At 43.2% G+C, this 20,709-nt stretch overlaps 1 protein-coding gene across 1 annotated transcript in view; it reads left to right on the top strand.

Annotated features, from left to right (window-relative positions):
• Window positions 1-18,854, top strand: part of LOC135561626 (putative proline-rich protein 21) — a 49,219-nt gene extending 30,365 nt beyond the window's left edge. Inside the window, exon 3 of the mRNA XM_065003348.1 lies at window positions 17,973-18,854. Within this exon, the coding sequence (XP_064859420.1) occupies window positions 17,973-18,854 (882 nt within the window). The remainder of the gene's footprint in view (window positions 1-17,972) is intronic.
• The last annotated feature ends 1,855 nt before the right edge of the window (window positions 18,855-20,709 follow it).

The raw sequence follows: 20,709 nt of genomic DNA, 5'->3' as shown, positions 1-20,709 counted from the left end.
AGTAGTGTACTAAATAGTGAAATAGGGTGCCATTTGGGAGGCAGACCCATACTGTTCAGAGGAAACCACCCGGGACTCTGGGCATGAGGAGATTGTGTGTCTCTCCTAGCGGACGTCCTATTATATGCTTTTTCGCCTGAGAGTGGCACCATCTTGAGCGGGGACGTGCGAGCGAACCAGATGGGGTCCATTCACACCACTTTGAGACACCAAGAGTTTGGGTAGGCACCCTGCAGACACTTCTTGTTATCTTTTGCCACCAATCAAGTGACATTTATTTTCTTTTTTTCTCTTTCTCTACTCTGCTTTCTTCCGTAAGTTGAATTTTCATGTTTAGGGCTCGTTGTTGCATTGTTTTCCCCGGGTGTCGACTGTAAATTCAGAGGAATTTTTGACCCAGCTTTTTACTGCTATTCTGGCCCCCATTTTCAATTATCACTCTAATTCTGAAAATTTCATCCCTAGCAGTGTATGTATGTGTCTCGGTGTCTGTGTGTTTTTTTACTCGTGGGGAACCCCACAAGAATAGTAAACAAGGAAAAATGTGACCAAATTAGGACACAAGGTCAAATGCTATTTCTAAGGGGTTTAGGGTTAGGAGTTAGGGTAGACATAGATTTAGAGTTAGTAGTTAGGGTCAGTTATATTGTAGGTGTTTGTTTTAGGGTTAAGGTTCGGTATTGGGGTTAAGGTTAAGGTTAGGGTAATGGGTAATGTGTGGGTGTGGGTATGTCGGAGGTGGGTCAGAGGAGAACTATCTCTACAGTGTTTTGCTGGCACCTTGGAAGGTATGAAGGCCGCTCTAGCATTCTTCTTTTCTAATCAGTGTGGGGAGGGGAAAAAGCACATGAGCACTTATTCATGGCTGCCATTCATGGAGACGCAGCCTTATTTTCTGCATGAAGGCAGAATGCATATTTCAAATGTGAGAAGAATAGGCTCTCAAATAAGCGAGGGTTTCAACCCTGAGCCCTTTCTCTCTCTCTGGGACAAAAGACAGAGGATCTGGCAGGCTCTTGGCCTATCAATAATGAATGTAAGGAGAATGGTGTTCACTTATGGCAAGGGTGGGTATATTGTAGAGGCTGTGTGTGTGTGTGTGTGTGTGTGTGTGTGTGTGTGTGTGTGTGTGTGTGTGTGTGTGTGTGTGTGTGTGTGTGTGTGTGTGTGTGTGTGTGTGTGTGCGAACTGCGCCTGTGTGTGCGCATGCATGCTGTGTCTCTCTCTGTGTGTGTGTCACTGTGCCCATGAGCAGTTAGATCCTGTGCGAGTGCGTCACTGTGTTGGTGTGTGGGTAGATGTGTAGGCAAAGAGGGCCTTTGGCCGGCCTTCATCACATCTGTCAAAATAACTACAAAGCTCACACACACATATTGGCACTTTGTGTGTGGCACATCTCTCTAGCAGTGGAAGTTGCAAAGTGAAGACAATTGGTTTTTTTTATCTCCAAGATGTGACCCACTGGTTACAGACGTATATTCAACATCTTTTCCAAGCTGGGTCAATGTAAATTCATTGAAATAACGTGGAAACAACATTGATTCAATGAACGGCTCTAATGATGATACTCAGGTACCACTCACTGCTCAGGGGCGTTTCTAGGATTTGAAGACATTGGGGGCTTAGCCCAATGCTTCAACAGCTACATGCATGAATTTGGAGCATTTTGAGATGAATATTGAGAGATTAGAACATTGAGAGAATATATCTGTTTCAGGTAACTTGCACCTTCCCACCTGCTACAGCAGACACTGCCAGTACTCAATGACAGTTGCTACTGTGGGTCTCTCCACTCTGGAACACATACAGTGCATACAGAAAGTACTCAGACCCCTTGACTTTTCCCCCATTTTGTTATGTTACAGACTTATCTTAAAATGGATTAAATCTTTTTTTCCCTCATCAATCTTCACATAATACTCAATAATGACAAAACAAAAACAAGTTTTTGAACTTTTTGCAAATGTATTCAAAATGGAAAAGAATAAGGACTCTTCACTCAGTACTTTGTTGAAGCACCTTTGGCAGCGATTACAGCCTTGAGTCTTCTTGGCGATGACACTACAAGCTTGGCACACCTGTGTTTCGGGAGTTTCTCCCATTCTTCTCTGCAGATCCTCTCAAGCTCTGTCAGGTTAGATGGGGAGCGTTACTGCACAGCTTTTTCAGGTCTCTCTAGAGATGTTAGATCGGGATTTAAGTCCGGGCTCTGGCTGGGCCACTGAAGGACATTCAGAGACTTATACCGAAGCCACTTCTGCATAGTCTTGGCTGTGTCCTTCGGGTCATTGTCCTGTTGGAAGGTGAACTTTCGCACCAGTCTGAGGTCCTGAGCACTCTGGAGCAGGTTTTCAACAAGGATCTCTCTGTACTTTGCACGGTTCATCTTTCCCTCTATGCTGATTAGTCTCCTTGCCACTGAAAAATGCTGCCACCACAATGCTGTAGGGATGGTGACCGGTTTCCTCTAGACATTACGCTTGGCATTCAGGCCAAAGAGTTCAATCTTGGTTTCATCTGACCAGAGAATCTTCTTTCTCATGGTCTGAGAGTCCTTTAGGTGCCTTTTGGCAAACTCCAAGTGGGCTGTCAGGTGCCTTTTACTGAGGAGTGGCTTCCATCTGGTCTCTCTACCATAACGGCCTGATTGGTGGAGTGCTGCAGAGATGGTTGTCCATCTGGAAGTTTCTCCCATCTCCACAGAGGAACTCTGGGGCTCTGTCAGAATGACCATCAGTTCTTGGTCACCTCCCTGACCAAGGCCCTTCTCCCCTGATTGTTCAGTTTGGCCAGGCAGCCAGCTTTAGGAAGAGTCTTGGTGGTTCCAAACTTCGTCCATTTAAGAATGATGGAGGCCATTGTGTTCTTAGGAACCTTCATTGCTGCAGAAATATTTTGGTATCCTACCCCAGATCTGTGCCTCGACGCAATTCTTTTTCAGAGCTCTACAGACAATTCCTTCGACCTCATGGCTTGGTTTTTGTTCTGTCATGCACGGTCAACTGTGGGACCTTATATAGACAGGATGCACCGGAGCTCAATTTTGAGTCTCATAGCAAAGGGTCTGAATACTTATGTAATTTTTTAATTTTTAATACATTTGCAAAAATTCTAAAAATGTGTTTTTGCTTTGTCATTATGGGGTATTGTGTGCAGAGTGATGAGGGGAAACAACTGTTTAATCCATTTTAGGTACGACTGTAACGCAACAAAATGTGGGGAACGTCAAGGTGTCTGAATACTTTCCGAATGCATTGTTCATCTACGGTATATTGCCAAAAACCTTCATACCACTCAACTGTGATAAAGAATCCCACAAGAACACGCACGCACGCACACACACACACACCATATTGAGCTAATGGCTAATGTGTATGTAAACTTTCGTCTTCAACTGTACATGGAGTACACAGTGAAATGCTTACTTGCATGTTCGCCTCTCGACAATGCAACAACAATAGAAAAAAATAAGTAGCTAAGTCATTTTAAAAAAGCAATAAAACCAAAAGCTGAAATAAATAATTTCACCAATGTAATAATGTGTTTTTTTTTAAATGTTGTTTTAAAATTGTTACGTAGCCTATATTAAATGAATAGAACTGAGCCAAGAATGGTTACCTGTAGAATGGAATATATATAACCTTTATTTATTTATAGGGGACAATGCACATTAATCAACATCAATATTACAATATTGATATGCAACAGCCATGTAAATGTGCCGGGGTTAGCCAAAAGCTCATTTGCACCCGTAGTCCCCGGGCAGGTAAGGGACTTTACACAGCCACTACACAAATACTCACACAAACAATACAAAATACAAATACATCACATCCAATAATATATTAGTCTAACAACAATAACACTATCTATCATCAACTGTTGTCTTACATATGAGGAACCACAGATAACTCATGTGTACAGGTTTGGATAGATTTTAGCCATGTTTTCTATTTAAATTTAAAAATACAATAATCAGTGCAGTTTCGCAAGTCCATGGTCATTGCAATCCAGTATATTGTAGCTCTAACAGAGATTTTACTGTGTGGAAAAGGGACAACAACCCCCTCTAGTTACTGCCCTTGTTATCCTGGAGGGGCTTTCCTTGAGCATGATATTCCAGTATAGGGGTGGAGGGGCAAGACCATGCAGGATCTTAAAGACAATGCTTGCATCTATACTGCTTAAAGCTATCCAGACTAAATAAATAATGTTTGTAAAGGACAATGGTGGTAACTGTTTGGTTTGTTATCAAAAATCTTAAGTGTTTGTTTGTAGAGTGATTCAATTTGTTTCAGAATAGTAGCTCCTGCTTGTGACCAGCATGTGAGGCAATATCTCAGATGTCAGAAGATCATAGCATGCCTATATAGTTTGGCGGCCTCCAGAGGAAGGTCTTATAAACCTAAAGTTGGGTAATCCAAAACTTAACTGTGTTAAACACCTTCACATGTTTCTTAAATGTCAAGTTGCAGTACAAAATGACATCAAGATACCTGAAGTTAGACACAACTTTCAGAATCTCCCCATTAACAAGAGCAGCTCGTTGGGAAGAATCAATGGATTTCTTAGAGAAGTACATACAAATAGTCTTGTCGATATTTAAATGCAGACTTCATACTTCTGGAGCAATTGTTTTAAACAAACTTCTGGCTTGGAGATATGATGTCATCGTTAGAAGAAGCCATACTGTCTATATTTTCTCTCCTCTCTCTTGCTTCTCAAAAGTGGCTCGGACTGTGTCAGCTGCATGCCACGCGCAAGTAGCCTGGCTAGTTTACTACGTCCCCATATGAGGAGATTCAGACAAGTCACTAGACAGACTTGATCCTCTCACGCAATATATCACGTGAGACACATTTGACAGAAGTACCGAAAGTAACACAAATTCAAGTACCCAACCGTTGTTCATGTTTCATTATCAAAAAAGTTTCAATATACCCTGCAACACTACAGTAAATTGAGAAATCACATAGCTAAACATCCAAAAAGAAGAAACTATAATATGGAACAAAGATAAATTATATGAAGAATAACAGTAAATAGCTCTGGAGTACCTTAAACTAAATGCTAGGCATAAAAGCGAACTCAGCTTTTAAAAAATATTTCCTGAGCTTTTTTAGACCCAGCCACGACCCATCTTCAATGCTCTTACTGAGTGAAGGAGGTTGTTGGCCAAGATCTCGTGATATATGGCCCCATCCATCCTCCCCTCAATACGGTGCAGTCGCCCTTTGCAGAAAAGCATCCCCAAAGAATGATGTTTCCACCTCCATGCTTCACGGTTGGGATGGTGTTCTTGGGGTTGTACTCATCCTTCTTCTTCCTCCAAACATGGCGAGTGGAGTTTAGACAAAAAAAGCTCTATTTTTGTCTCATCAGACCAAATGACCTTCTCCCATTCCTCCTCTGGATCATCCAGATGGTCATTGGCAAACTTCAGACGGGCCTGGACATGCGCTGGCTTGAGCAGATGGACCTTTGACTGGATGACAACTTTTCACACCCTTGGCATTCACACCCTTGGCATTCTCTCAACCAGCTTCATGAGGAATGCTTTTCCAACAGTCTTGAAGGAGTTCCCACATATGCTGAGCACTGCTTTTCCATCACTCTGCAGTCCAACTCATCTCAAACCATCTCAATTGGGTTGAGGTCGGGTGAATGTGGAGGCCAGGTCATCTGATGCAGCCTTCCATCACTCTCCTTATTGGTCAAATAGCCCTTACACAGCCTGGAGGGGTGTTGGGTCATTGTAATGTTGAAAAACAAATGATAGTCCCACTAAGCGCAAACAAGGTGGGATGGCGAATCGCTGCAGAATGCTGTGGTAATGCTTTAAATTCTAATTAAATCACTGACAGTGTCACCAGCAAAGCACCCCCAGACCATCACACCTCCTCCTACATGCTTCCCGGTGGGAATTACACCTGCAGAGATCATCCGTTCACCTACTCTGCATCTCACAAAGACACGGCGGTTGGAACCAAAAATCTCAAGTTTGGACTCATCAGACAAAATAACAGATTTCCACCAGTCTAATGTCCATTGATGGTACTTCTTGGCCCAAACCAGTATCTTCTTCTTATTGGTGTCCTTTAGTAATGGTTTCTTTGCAGCAATTCAACCATGTAGGCCTGATTCACGCGGTTTCCTATGAATAGTTGGTTGAGATGTGTCTGTAACTTGAAGTCTGTGAAGCATTTATTTGGGCTTAAATCTCTGAGGCTAATAACTCTAATGAACTTATCCTCTGCAGCAGAGGTAACTCCGGGTCTTACTTTCCTGTGGCGGTCCTCATGAGAGCTAGTTTCATCATAGGACTTGATGGTTTTTGCGACAGCGCTTGAAGAAACTTTCAAAGTTCTTGAAATTTTCCAGATTGACTGACCTTCATGTCTTAAAGTAATGATGGACTGTAATTTTTCTTTGCTTATTTGAGTTGTTCATGCCATACTATGCACTTGGTCTTTTAGCAAAAAGGGATATCTTCTGCGTACCACCCCTACCTTCTCACAACACAACTGACTGGCTCTAACACATTAAGAAGGAAAGAAATTCCACAAATGAACTTTTAACAATGCTCGCCTGTTAATTGAAATGTGAGTACCTCATAAAGTTGGTTGAGAGAATGCCAAGACTGTGCAAAGCTGTCATCAAGGCAAAGGGTGGCTACTTTGACAAACCTGAAATATAAAATATATTTTGATTTGTTTAACACTTTTTCTGGTTACTGTGTTATTTCATAATTTTGATTAACACTTTTTCTGGTTACTGTGTTATTTCATAATTTTGATGTAATCACTTTTATTCTGCAATGTAGAAAACAGTCAAAATAAAGAAAAACCATTGAATGAGTAGGTGTGTCAAAACTTTGACTGGTACTGTAGGAGACCCGTTTCAGGGACCTAGTCTTGTGTCGCGGGTGACTACTTCACAGGAGAGCCGTTTCAGGGACCTAGTCTTGCGTCGCGAGTGACTACTTCACAGGAGAGCCGTTTCAGGGACCTAGTCTTGTGTCGCGGGTGACTACTTCACAGGAGACCCGTTTCAGGGACCTAGTCTTGTGTCGCGGGTGACTACTTCACAGGAGACCCGTTTCAGGGACCTAGTCTTGTGTCGCGGGTGACTACTTCACAGGAGAGCCGTTTCAGGGACCTAGTCTTGTGTCGCGGGTGACTAATTCACAGGAGAGCCGTTTCAGGGACTTAGTCTTGTGTCGCGGGTGACTACTTCACAGGAGAGCCGTTTCAGGGACCTAGTCTTGTGTCGCGGGTGACTACTTCACAGGAGAGCCGTTTCAGGGACCTAGTCTTGTGTCGCGGGTGACTACTTCACAGGAGAGCCGTTTGAAAGTGAACTACATTTTTTTCAGCAAAATGCATTTTTTGGCTGAAATGCCTTCTCGAACATGTGAACTTTCATGTGCCTTAATAACAATCCTGTATGCTGTGATAAAAAAAAGACACATTTACCTGATTTGTTTGATATTAATAGTTAGCAATTAGTACTTAACAAAGAGGAGGATATTTCTGTCCTGTTAGTGTCTGTTTTATGGTCTCCACTCTAGTTCCCTGCAGCTAATCTGGGCATATGGTCACTAGAGATGGCTTGAGCTGACAAATTAGTTAAAGCTGCATTACATAAACAAGATGTGGTGGGTGTAACCAAGATAGTGATAGCCAGGAGGAGTTTAGAACAATTCCTCATTGTCTGTAAATCATCCTTGCATCTGGGAAACTAAGCCAGGGTGGGGTTAAGACAACAATCCACGTGCAGATAACGACAGGATGAACCCAGAGTGGTTTATGATGCTCCTTGGTCTGCATGAGGGGTGTTAAACTAACCACTGAGCATGGTTAGTGTCAGCTATATAAAGTACTCTGCATTATTGCAATAATTAATCGATATTAAATAAAGATGATTGTTTGAAGAAATAACCAAATCTCTCTCAGTACTGAATTTCCACAACAATGCCAATACAATAAAACATGTTAAGTTACGAGCCTAATTGGTTAGCCACAGAAAAAGTCAGCAACCTTCCCACTTGCCATGATTGGCTGAGATAATGAGTGGGCTGGACATGCCGAGAGATGAGTTTGGATTGGTCCGCCATATAGCACACTTCTGTCTATTTGAGCTGGTCAGTATGTGTAAGTAATCCTGTTTAACGCAGTTTTTAAAAAATGTATAGCATTATACAACTTCATAAGCGTTGCTCTCCACTTTCTGGAGGACCGAGTTCTGAAATCAGTAGAATTCGAGTATGATAGCTAAAGAGATGGATAAAACACCTGTCTCCTGATTACATCTTTAAATTCAGGGCAACCATGGCATCCGTGACAGGAGACGCATCCATCTATGATGTGTACAAGTAAGATAGTTTAGGTAGGTATATTTTCAGATATGACATGTTTCTAATTTTGACAGAAAGTTGTTTCATTTCAAGTTAAGGTGTACAGGTAGCTAGCTAACATTAGTTGGCTGGCCCACTAGCTAACATTATGTGTATGCTCTTATTATTCATATCTCAGAGCCATTTACTTGGCTCGTTATAGCCCAATGTTAGCTAGCTAACATTGAACCTGGTTGGTTAGCTACCTGCAGTTGCCTTTTCATTTTTATTTCACCTTTATTTAACCAGGTAGGCTAGTTGAGAACAAGTTCTCATTTACAACTGCGACCTGGCCAAGATAAAGCAAAGCAGTGTGACACAAACAACAACACAGAGTTACATATGGAATAAACAAACATACAGTCAATAACACAATAGAAAAAAAGATTTTAAAAAGTCTATATACAATGTGTGCAAATGAGGTAAGATAAAGGGAGGTAAGGCAATAAGCCAGAGAGGCTAAATAATTTCAATTCAGCAATTAAACACGTGACTGATAGATGTGTAGAAGATGAATGTGCAAGTAGAGATACTTTGATGCAAAGGAGCAAAAATAAATAACAGAATGGGGATGAGGTAGTTGGATAGGCTATTTACAGATGGGTGCAGTGATCTGTGAGCTGCTCTGACAGCTGGTGATTGAAGTTAGTGAGGGAGTTATGCGTCTCCAGCTTCAGGGATTTTTGAAATTCGTTCCAGTCATTGGCAGCAGAGAACTGGAAGAAAAGGCGGCCAAAGGAGGAATTGGCTTTGTGGGTGACCAGTGAAATATACCTGCTGGAGCACGTGCTATGGGTGGGTACTGCAATTGTGACCAGTGAGCTGAGATAAGGCGGGGCTTTACCTAGCAAAGACTTTTAGATGACCTGGAGCCAGAGGGTTTGGCAACGAATATGAAGCGAGGGCCAGCCAACGAGAGCATACAGGTCGCAGTGGTGGGTAGTATATCGGGCTTTGGTGACAAAATGGATGGCACTGTGATAGACTGCATCCAATTTGCTGAGTAGAGTGTTAGCGGCTATTTTGTAAATGACATCGCCGAAGTCAAGGATCGGCAGGATAGTTTTATTTTCGTTTTTCGAGAGTATGTTTGGCAGCATGAGTGAAGGATGCTTTGTTGCGAAATAGGATGCCGATTCTATATTTAATTTTGGATTGGAGATGCTTAATGTGAGGGTAGTAACGTCATGAGTTGGGATTGTTAAGACTTGTTAAGACTTGTAGTTCATTGTTTAGTTAGCTAGCTAGCTACAAGTCTTAACAAAAGACTCCACTTTGCGAGTATCCATTTCAATAGAATGTCACTGCAACAACTGTTGATAGACTTGACATTAGCTGGTAATATTCCCTCTGGCTATCTACTCTGATTTCAGACCACGGGTAAGATAGTCTAGCGAGCTACATTTTTAGATATTACATGTTTCTAATTTTGACATAAAGTGTTTTCATTTCAAGTTAAAGTGTACTGTTAGCTAGCTAGCAAGTATGATCTTATCATTTGTATCTCAGGCATTTGTTTGGCTAGTTATAGCCTATTTTTAGCTAGATAACATTGAACCTGGTGGGTACCTGCAGATTCATGCAGGGTAGTAATGTCATGAGTTGGGATTATGGTTCATTGTTTAGCTAGCAAGCTAAATGTCTTAACAAAAGACTCCATAATGCAAGTAACCATTTTGGGTGCGTTCGTAAATTCAGTTTGGCCAGCTACTCCGATATCAGAGCAGTCTCATTTGAGTGTGCCAGAGCGCAGAATAACTGATGAATTTACGAACGCTCAAACCTCTTTGAATATGGCCCACGTCAGTAAATGTCGGCAAAAAAGCTTTATTAAATTGTTGTCAGCATCACAGGTACAGTCACCAAGGCTCTGGATAACCTGAAAACAGCCTAACCAGCTCTGCTAGGGAGTAAAATTAGTAAAATTCACAGAGTTTGGGTGGGGGTTGAAGCTTAAGAGGGTGTGAACGTTGCTGAATGGGTGTAGACAAAGAAGAGCTCTCCAGTATGTATCACAACATTCAAAGGCCATTTTTTCAAAAGTGAGGTTACAAGTTCATCAATTTTCAAAGCAGAATTACTTTCCCATTATTCCTCAAATGCTGTGCTTGATATACCATTTTGTAGCTCTGTGTCTCTGCTTTTATCCAATGTAAAAAACACCATTTCAAATGTTGCTACATATGACAGACACTTAAACCTTAATTCCGTATGATAATTTTTTTATGTCTGTCTTTTTTTCTTTTGTTTTTACATTTATGATTGAGTTATTCAATGTGTTTTTATAGGCTATAGTAGTAGGCCAAACTCAATATTTTATCAAATAGTTTTTTTATGTATATATTTTTATATACCTAAAGGGTTCCTCACATTCTTAATCAAACAGATAAATGATTCATGGTATGACCATCTTAAAACATTTTCATGTGCTAGCAGACCCTCCCCCAACGGCTTACACTTGTAGAGGTTAAATAACTCTGACCGACAACTTTAAGGATGCTGAGTGCTAACACTATCTTATTAGCATTAGCAAACCCTTCAGAGGGAGACTAGCTAGTTACACATTCAAAATTAGGGGTCCTCAAGGGTTCTTTGGGAGGGGTGATGGTTCCATGTGGAACCATACTGACTCAAATAACCCTTTGAGCTCTTCAATGGTGGTTTACAGGTCACAAAAGTTTTTTTTTGCCCTTTTTGGGATAATTCAAATGTGGGGGAAGTTGCTAATTCGAATATTTTCGGAAGTGGTTTGCTTACAGCTCTATTTGTGCAACCGTAAGTGTGTCATTCCAGTTGATCTAATATGTTGTGTTACACCATTACATATTATGTATGACTGTGGCCAGCGATAGTGTCTTAAGAAAGACTCACATATGGCCTTGTGTCAATTGAGAATGGTTTATTAAATCAGTCAGTGGTTCTCAATTCTCTCCTCAGGGACCCCCCCAGCTGTTCCAGGGGTGGCTCACTTGATTCAACTAGTCAATTAACACAATAGTAACACCTATGGTATTTTATCAATATAATATGGCTGACCAGAATAAAAAAATTAAAAAACTGCATGGGTTGTAACCATAGCAGAACCCTTTTTGGTGCAATACATAATAAATAAATACAATGATTTAAAGAAGCCTTAGGAAACGGTTCATTACATCAGCGTACATGTTCCATTTTAGAACATTATGAGCAGGGTTCTTTGTTGAGAAAAGGGTTCGGGTGTTTATTATTCCCCATTAACGTTTGTAAACTATGTTTAATAAAAAATCATCTACATAGCGCAGCGGATGCGTGGTTATGTAAACTCATATCAGACAACAGCCTGAAATAATACAAAAAACACATATTTATTCCCTTATGTTTGTATTTATTCCCTTATGTTTGTATTTATTCCCTTATTTTTTTGTTTTATGCTACATTCGGGAAAGTATTCAGACCACGACTTTTACGTTACAGCCTTAAATCTACATACCCCATAATACCCCATAATACCCCTACATACCCCTACATACTCCATAATACCCCTACATACCCCTACATACCCCATAATACCCCTACATACCCCTACATACCCCTACATACTCCATAATACCCCTACATACCCCTACATACCCCTACATACTCCATAATACCCCTACATACCCCTACATACCCCTACATACCCCATAATACCCCTACATACCCCTACATACTCCATAATACCCCTACATACTCCATAATACCCCTACATACCCCTACATACTCCATAATGACAAAGCGAAAGCAGTTAAAAAAAAAAAATGTATTTCCATAAGTACTTAGACCATTTCCTATGATACTCGAAATTGAGCTCAGGTGCATACTGTTTCTATTTTTCATCCTTGAGATGTCTCTACAACTTGATTCGAATCCACCTGTGGTAAATTCAATTGATTTGGACATTGGACATGACGGCGATTAAGGCACCTCTCTGATCCAGAGGGGTTGGGTTAAACCTTTTGGTTGAATGCAGTCAGTTGTGCAACTGACTAGGTATCCCCTTTCCCTTTCTCTTTTTTTACCTGCCTGTCTGTTCGTCTCTCTATCTGTCTATCTGTCTGCCACAGTGGAACAGAGCCTGCATTTGCATGTTGCTACCTGACGAGTGGAATGGCACAGATTACGGGGGGGGGGGGGGGGCAACTAAGGATGGAACTGAGCCCCCAGTGAAAGGAAGAGAAGAAAAAAAAGAAAAATAAGGGAAAAGAACAGCCTGCAGACACAAAGCGATGTAAGGAGCATCTTGGCTCTGGATAGGGCTGTAGACGGAGATGAAGGAATAGAAGAATGTACCCTCCTACTCTATTGAATAGGTGTCTGTTCTAAGCACACTTGCCATTCAGTCATATCCGAATATTAGACAGCGGGAGCGAACGCCGCTAGGATCAGAGAATCATTGAAGTTCTTACCATGGAATTAATGCGTACGGCAGCCGGCGCGTCGCCGCGGAAACATTATAAACCTTTCTAGAAATAATTATTACCTCTCCGACAAGGTAATATTTTAGGGGCCAAGAACATAGTGGAAATTCCGAGAGGGTGAAGAAGAGAAGCAGTTCTCAATTTTGTTGTGCTGTTGCCATATATTTTATCAAAATATGTTATGGACTTGTTATTTTTTGTGATAGTTCTACCTTCTGCTATTGTGTGACCTATTGAAATGACTGATTGTTCAATATGGCTAGTGAGTGTGTATTGTTGTCTAGAGAGCCCACATCCCTCCACCCCAGTCTCCCACTAGACAGAACATCAGATATCATTCTACTCAAACCAGAACCTCCCTTTATCGACATCACATAGAATATGTACATGAATCAAACAAACGAATAGACAACAAATAGGCCGTGTGTATGTCATGTGTGTGTGTGTGTGTGTGTGGGGGGGGGGGGGGGGTCTGTTCGTGCATGTGTGTGTGTTTGGGGACAGATTTGTCCTCTAGCTGGCAGATGCCCAGTGCATCACAGCTGGGTCCCAGGCCACTAGAGGGTCATGGGTACCCAAGATGCCATTTGGGCCCCAGGCATGTTGTTGGGTCCTCAGTAATGCACTCCTGTTTTTGGATCTTTTCACTGCCCAGCGCCAATGCCAGAGACTTACTACACACACGCACACAAACATACAAACACACACACACATTCACTCCCCCCCCCACCCATTCCAATCACGGGCAGCATATTGAAGTAGGCATGACTCCATCTTGTGATCTAGTGTGTTTTAACATCCAGAGGTCGAGAGGGTAATCTCTTTGGTAGGGCCGACGTCTTGTTTGAGCCAGCTGTTTGAACTTCCTGTGCCCACTGACACTGCAGTAGTTCTGATTCCAAGTATGTGTGTGTGTGTGTGTGTCTGTGAGCCAAGCCGGGGGTGAGCAGTGCCAGGTCTCGATGCCTTGGCAGAGAAGTGGGGAGATACCTGACGTGGAGTTGGTCTCCCTCCCAGAGGCTTGAGGCGCTGCCACTGATACTGTACTTTGGGGATCTTGATAATTACGTGCACACCCGCAAATGTGTAACACACACATAGAAACAAAGAGGGAGGGAGGGATTCCTCAATACTATACAGTTCTGTTCCAATTTCACCTTGGCATTTGCTACATTAGATATTGACTGGATGATCCAGTCTCAAAATGAGAGAAGTGTGTGAAGAGTGTGATTTTGTTTGAAAAAGTATAATGAAAAACCAGCAGACAGAAAGAATGAAATACCAACACCTATTGAAAGGCTTTCTTTCACTTTGGTGGAAAGAGATCAAATAAAACTGATGAAAGAAGTTTTTCGAAAACCCAGCAGTGGATTAAATTGACAGGGTTTAATCGTTATTGTCTAACTGTGCTAGATTGCTGTTCCTTTTCGTTTAATAAAAAAAAGCTAACATTTGTTTTGGCTGAATCATGCAAACGGAGTTATAATTCAAGTTGGGAATTATACATGTAATCGACGGGGTGCAGACGAAACTGCAGGTGTATGAATTAGCAATCTAGACAAAGCATTAGATCAATTCAAATGTAATCATCATCATTACATTACATTGGATATATGGTAACACATTTCTGAAATAGTTTATGTTGTTATTATTATTATTATTATTATTATGGTATCTGTGATAGTACAGTAACAGATAAGACTAGTAAGTAGTAGTCGTAGTATTATAGACCATGCACTTTACAGTACACCCCTCTTCTCCTGGATAGACTCATTACATCTCTCAGGGTAGGGCAGAGAAGTGGGTAGGCACTACAGTACAGTGCTGTCTGTTGTTGTGTACCCACCCGGAGCTGAGTATGTGTGCAGCGTGGCGAGGGGCAGACTGACGCAGACTCACACCCCGGCCAATAAAAACCTTCCCCTTGATTGCCATTAGCAGGCTTGGCAGCCGTCATCCCTGCTATCTACTTCAGAGGGCCGGCAGTGCAGTTTTGGGGAGGCAGTCTCCTAATTTGCACATATGGAAATGCTTTTTTCTCGCCGAGCCGCCGTCTCTGTTGTGGCCAGATGGAATTAGAGAGTGCTCAGAAGCTGTGAAGGCAAACACATCAAAAAGAGGGGAGAGAGAGGGAGAGAGAGGGAGGGAGGGAGGGAGAGAGAGAGAGAGAGAGAGAGAGAGAGAGAGAGAGAGAGAGAGAGAGAGAGAGAGAGAGGAGGGAGGGAGGGAATGAGAGAACGAGAGAGACAGAAAGAGAGAGAGAAAGAAAGAAAGAAAGAAAGAATGAGCGAAATGGTGAAACGGATAAATAAACAATTAAACTTGGCTTCTTGAGGTTAAATTAAAGACAATCGCTTTTCCCACCCCTTTTTTCCATACATTCTGTTGCAATGTTCCTCTTGGCTTCCTTTGTCATAAAGAGATGAACAATGCTTTCCAAAGTGAGAAATATACACTCGTAAACACCAACAACTTCTTGTTCAACTGTCTAGAAATCAAAATAATACTGACCTCAAATGTGCAGGCCTGCTATAAATGATTCCCACTTAGATCTGAAATAAATCCAGGAACATAGTTTTCAGTACGAATATAGCTTATAGCTTTAACTATAATAATAATGATTTAGCAATAATAAGACCTTTCGCTATATAAGGTCTTTAGCTATAATAACATATGATGTTAGTGGAATTCATTTATAGAATGTCCTTTTAAATGGGCATACCCACTGGGCACACACGTCATTTCAATTAAATTACTATGAACCCACGTGGAATAGATCTTGAATTGACGTCTGTGCCCAGTGGGTAGTGTCCTGTCTATGGGGTTGTACTTTCCTCACGCCTCCGAAACAGAAGGGCCGTTCTGGCTCAGACTAGGCTACTTACTACTCATTTTATATAAATGTGTAAGTGTGATTGATATAAATTATCAAGGTAATCTGTTCTCTTACCTCTCTGGTCATTGTATCATACAGTAGCTTCTGTCTCTAAGGTTACAGGCCCAGAAGAGCCAGGATGCATCCTAAATCATACCCCATTCCCTACGTAGTGCACTACTTTTGACCAGAGCCCTGGTCAGAAGTAGTGCACTATAAAGGGAATATGGTTCCATTTGGGACGTAGCTCCAGCCAGCAACCTGAGCTCGGATCATCTAATTACACTGTAGTAGGCCATAGCAGATCTCATCATGTAGGACCGGTATATAGAGGAGAGGTCTCTCTCTCGCACACACACACACACACACACACACACACACACACACACACACACACACACACACACACACACACACACACACACACACACACACACACTGTAGAGGAGAGATCAGGACATCCATTGAGACTGATTGAGTATTCTATCAGCTTTAGGTGAATAACCTAATCCAACCCTAATCCAACCCTAATCTAGGAAATGAATCTGAAACTAAACAGGGATCACCACCATCCAAAGAAGAAAGAATGCTGCAGTGTAATATATATATATATATATATATATATATATATATATATATATATATATATATATATATAGTGGCTACTCCCCCAGACAGAGTAGATGACAACCGCTGGTTTTTAAAATTACAATTCTGACAATCATGTCACCTTGGTTGTGTGTGAAACGAGGAATAAGGTTTGAACAACCTGCGTTGAATGAGAGGGTTCCCCCAACCCACGGTGAAGCATTCGACAAGGGAGGGAGTGCTTTGAGTCGGCTGCTTGTTTTAAAGAGCCGTTTTCTGCGAGAGAGAACAAGGACCCTCTTGTGGTGGCTATAGATATCTTCTCTTCTGTCTGAGTGTGACCCTGATAGAATTTTTATTTTGTATTTTTTTTTACTTCATCAGGGGCACATAAACAGTGGAACCGATTAACTGCAGATTATGTCATTGCTCCATCCCCTTTGATAGCGTACCTGTTTTCTTTTACACAGGCAGATGCAGAATTACACATTCTAAGACAATAAACCAGCTCCCTGTCGTTGATCATGATTTCAGAACGTCATGATCAGCATCCTCATTGTTCCTCGTGGTTCTGTTGTACACTTTATGTCTGGGTCCGATTCAGCTCGCCGGTCTCCACTTTAGAAAGGACCCGTTCAATAATGACTTCATTTCTATGCCGTGATATTTGACAGAGTGTTATAGCATAAACGCTATGATAATATCAATGAAGTAGCCCACGTTCACGCGGGACCGATATTCTGTTACGTAATCCGTGTCTGTTTGTCTATGTGTGTTGAGGAGTTTGCCTGTTTGTGTGCGTCCTAATGTGTGTGAGTACTGGTGTGTATGCATAATGAAGGCGTACATCTGTTATAAGCAAGCGTTTTATTGCTGTTGTGCGTGTGCATGGCCCGCACGCGCAATAGCATCCATATGTCTGTGCATGTGTGTGTCTCAATAACACCCCCTTCCCCTCCCCTCCTCTAACTCTCATCCCCCTGTCCCGTAGTGCTGAGTAGTATAATGCCAGTTTTCCGTGGGGACCACTAAAGGGATTTGGCCATGGTGTTGAGTCTCCCTTGGAAGAGCAGGCCGTCCTGCCTCAGCACTCTCTACATTCTAGGCTTCTCTCAGACCCTCCTCAGCCTTGCCTCAGCCCTTCCTCGGCCCTGCTGCCTAATCAACCCTGCCTCAGTCCTGCCACAGACCCAGCCCTTCCTTATTAATGCCTCAGTCCTGTCTCACTCAGCCCTGCCTCATCTACCCTGCCTCTCTTAGCCCCCCCTCAACCCTCTCTCAGCCCTCCCTCAACCATCTCTCTCCCCGGCCTCTCTTAGCCCTCCCTCAACCCTGCCTCAACCCTGCCTCAGTCCTCTTGCCACAGACCCAGCCTGCTTCTCAGCCCTGCCTTTAATGTCCTGTCCTGTCTCACTCAGCCCTGCCTCATCTACCCTGCCTCTCTTGCCTTAGCCCCCAGTTCCACCCCGGCCCTCAACCCTCTCTCAGCCCTCCCTCAACCATCTCTCTTCCACCCTGGCCCTGCTTATACTGCCTCACACAGTTCCCCCCTCCCTCCTCACACACCACCCTGCCCTGCCTTATACCCTGCCTCACACAGTTCCACCTGCCTCAGTTCCACCCTGCCCTTTAGTCCACAGTTCCACCCTGGCCCTGCCTTATACCCTGCCTCACACAGTTCCCCCCGCCCCAGTCTTGCTTCACACAGTTCACCCCTGGCCCTGCCTTATACCCTGCCTCAGCCACCCCTCTGCCTCACAGTTCCACCTTGTGCCTCACACAGTTCCACCCCGCCTGCCTCACACTTCCACCCCGGCCCTGCCTCACACAGTTCCACCCTGGCCCTGCCTTATACCCTGCCTCACACAGTTCCACCCCGGCCCTGCCTCACACAGTTCCACCCTGGCCCTGCCTTATACCCTGCCCTGCCTCACACAGTTCCACCCTGGCCCTGCCTTATACCCTGCCTCACACAGTTCCACCCCGGCCCTGCCTCACACAGTTCCACCCTGGCCCTGCCTTATACCCTGCCTCACACAGTTCCAAGCCCGGCCCTGCCTCACACAGTTCCACCCTGGCCCTGCCTCACACAGTTCCACCCTGGCCCTGCCTTATACCCTGCCTCACACAGTTCCACCCTGGCCCTGCCTTATACCCTGCCTCACACAGTTCCACCCAGTTCCACCCCCACCCTGGCCCTGCCTTATACCCTTTCCACCCCGCCCTACACAGTTCCACCCTGGCCCTCCTTATACCCTGCCTCACACAGTTCCACCCCGCCCCTGCCTCACACAGTTCCACCCCGGCCCTGCCTTATACCCCTGCCTCACACAGTTCCACCCTGTTCCACCCTGCCCTGCCTGGCCCTGCCTTATACCCTGCCTCACACAGTTCCACCCCGGCCCTGCCTTATACCCTGCCTCACACAGTTCCACCCTGGCCCTGCCTTATACCCTGCCTCACACAGTTCCACCCCGGCCCTGCCTCACACAGTTCCACCCTGGCCCTGCCTTATACCCTGCCTCAGCACTTGTCACAGCTGCTTTCTATTTATCATTAAATTCACTCCAAACCTTTCTGTTTCAGTTCTGCTGCCAGACTCATAATTAACATTTCAACTTGTGGCATAGGCATACGCCCCCCCCTGTTTCAGTTCTGCTGCCACCCAGCCAAAACCACCAACAGACTCAACTATTTAAATACAATTAGAAAGAGGGAAAAGGGGGTGGGGGGTGGAAGGAGAGCAAAAGAGAGGCAGGATAATTACACTTTTGATTAACACTTTCCCTTCTGGATTTTCCGTCCACGTTTTAATGAGAAGAGGAATAGCACATTGGATGCTGGATCACCTACCAGCTTCATGTGTTATGTACTTAATGCTCTTTTTGAGTTATTTCATCTTCTACGGCAATTCAAGTCTGGCAGCAACTATGCGTAAACGAACAGAAACACAAAATGTCATGTAACATTGAGCAACGCAATGAAAACCAACCATAAAGTTAGCAGTTGTTTAGGTGGATGTGAACTGGAAGAAATGTAGGGGTTCTAGTCCGGGTGGATCAGGCTCCAAATCAATGTTTTGGTCTTGTTTCCATCTCTGGTTACTCACAGGGAGTGCGATGCCAAAAGCTGTCTGAAAGTTTGTCTTCACGCTAATTTGCAATTGTGGATATTATGTTTCAACACTGCAGTGATGGATGGAGAGAAGCCAACAATGTACACTATGGACTTGAAAGGAAAAAATATATAAAAAAATAAGTAGCTGTCAGAGATATAGATTTATCATCAGATTTGCTCCAAAAAATACTTATAATCCACATGTTTTCTATATAATGTCTGCTGTTTATACTATGACTACAAATATAAAGATTTAATTTGTGAAATGATTACTATTAGAGTTACAAAACGGTTCATGTGAACTGCTGGTAGATAGTCGTTATGTCCCAAGGTGGACTACACAATAAACTAGTGTAAAAATCTGTGTTGCATTTAAGAGTTGGGCGGGTCCCAAAAGGCACCCTATTCCCTTTATAGTGTACTACTTTTGACCAGGGGAATAGGATGCCTTTTGGGATGCATTCGGTGTCTTAGGGCTGTGTTATATGGGAAAACTACAGTCCTCGGTCATAATAAGTGGTAATGATAGAGTTTGACTAATCCTGCTAGGTCACACATTGACACCAGAATCACACTTCCTCTAATTACGTTTTCTTTTTCTCCCTGACGTCCTCTGCTTCCTTTGTCTGACTTCCCTCATTCTTTCTCTCACCTCCATATAACTGACCGGTTCATCAGAGATAGAGATGGGGTGGAGGGCAGCTATGGGAAGCACAAAGTGTAGCACAGAGTGGTCAAGTCAAGAAAAAAGCAAAAATACTAACTCGTGATTCCTCAGAATAGCTGACATTTCAGTGAGGAGGTAAATGAAAACCAAAAAAGTATTCAGTCGGACATTATGTTTATTAATTAGGAGAAGTGAGATTCTACATGCCTGTTAATAATGACAACCTTATCTTCTGTTTTAGGATGGGACAGACTATTGTTTAGGGGGGTGGGGGGGGACGTAATCTCTCCTCACCTCGTCTTTTCTCTCTATCTCTTTCCCCCTTTCTATCTCTTTCCCCCCTTTCATGTCTTCCTCCACAGCGGGTGGATGAAGACATGCGAGTGCTCGGGCCTTTGCTCTGCTCATCTGTCTGCGAGGCTCTACCTGGAGGTTGGCGTGTAAGGTTAATTAAAAAATGAAGTTGCTAAAGTAATTAATGCGTTTGTCAGCACTGTCTTTCTCCTCTCCTGCAGCCAAACTGCACAAATCAGGCCTTTTTCAGTCTCCGCTGCCCAGGACAAATCAGAGACAGATCCCGGACTGATACACATCCTCACATCTTCAACACTTTTGTTTTTGTAGAAAAAAG

The sequence above is a fragment of the Oncorhynchus nerka genome, linkage group LG18, assembly GCF_034236695.1.
Source record: "Oncorhynchus nerka isolate Pitt River linkage group LG18, Oner_Uvic_2.0, whole genome shotgun sequence".
Classification (NCBI taxonomy): Eukaryota; Metazoa; Chordata; class Actinopteri; order Salmoniformes; family Salmonidae; genus Oncorhynchus; species Oncorhynchus nerka.
This window is presented reverse-complemented; position numbering and strand designations above follow the sequence as displayed.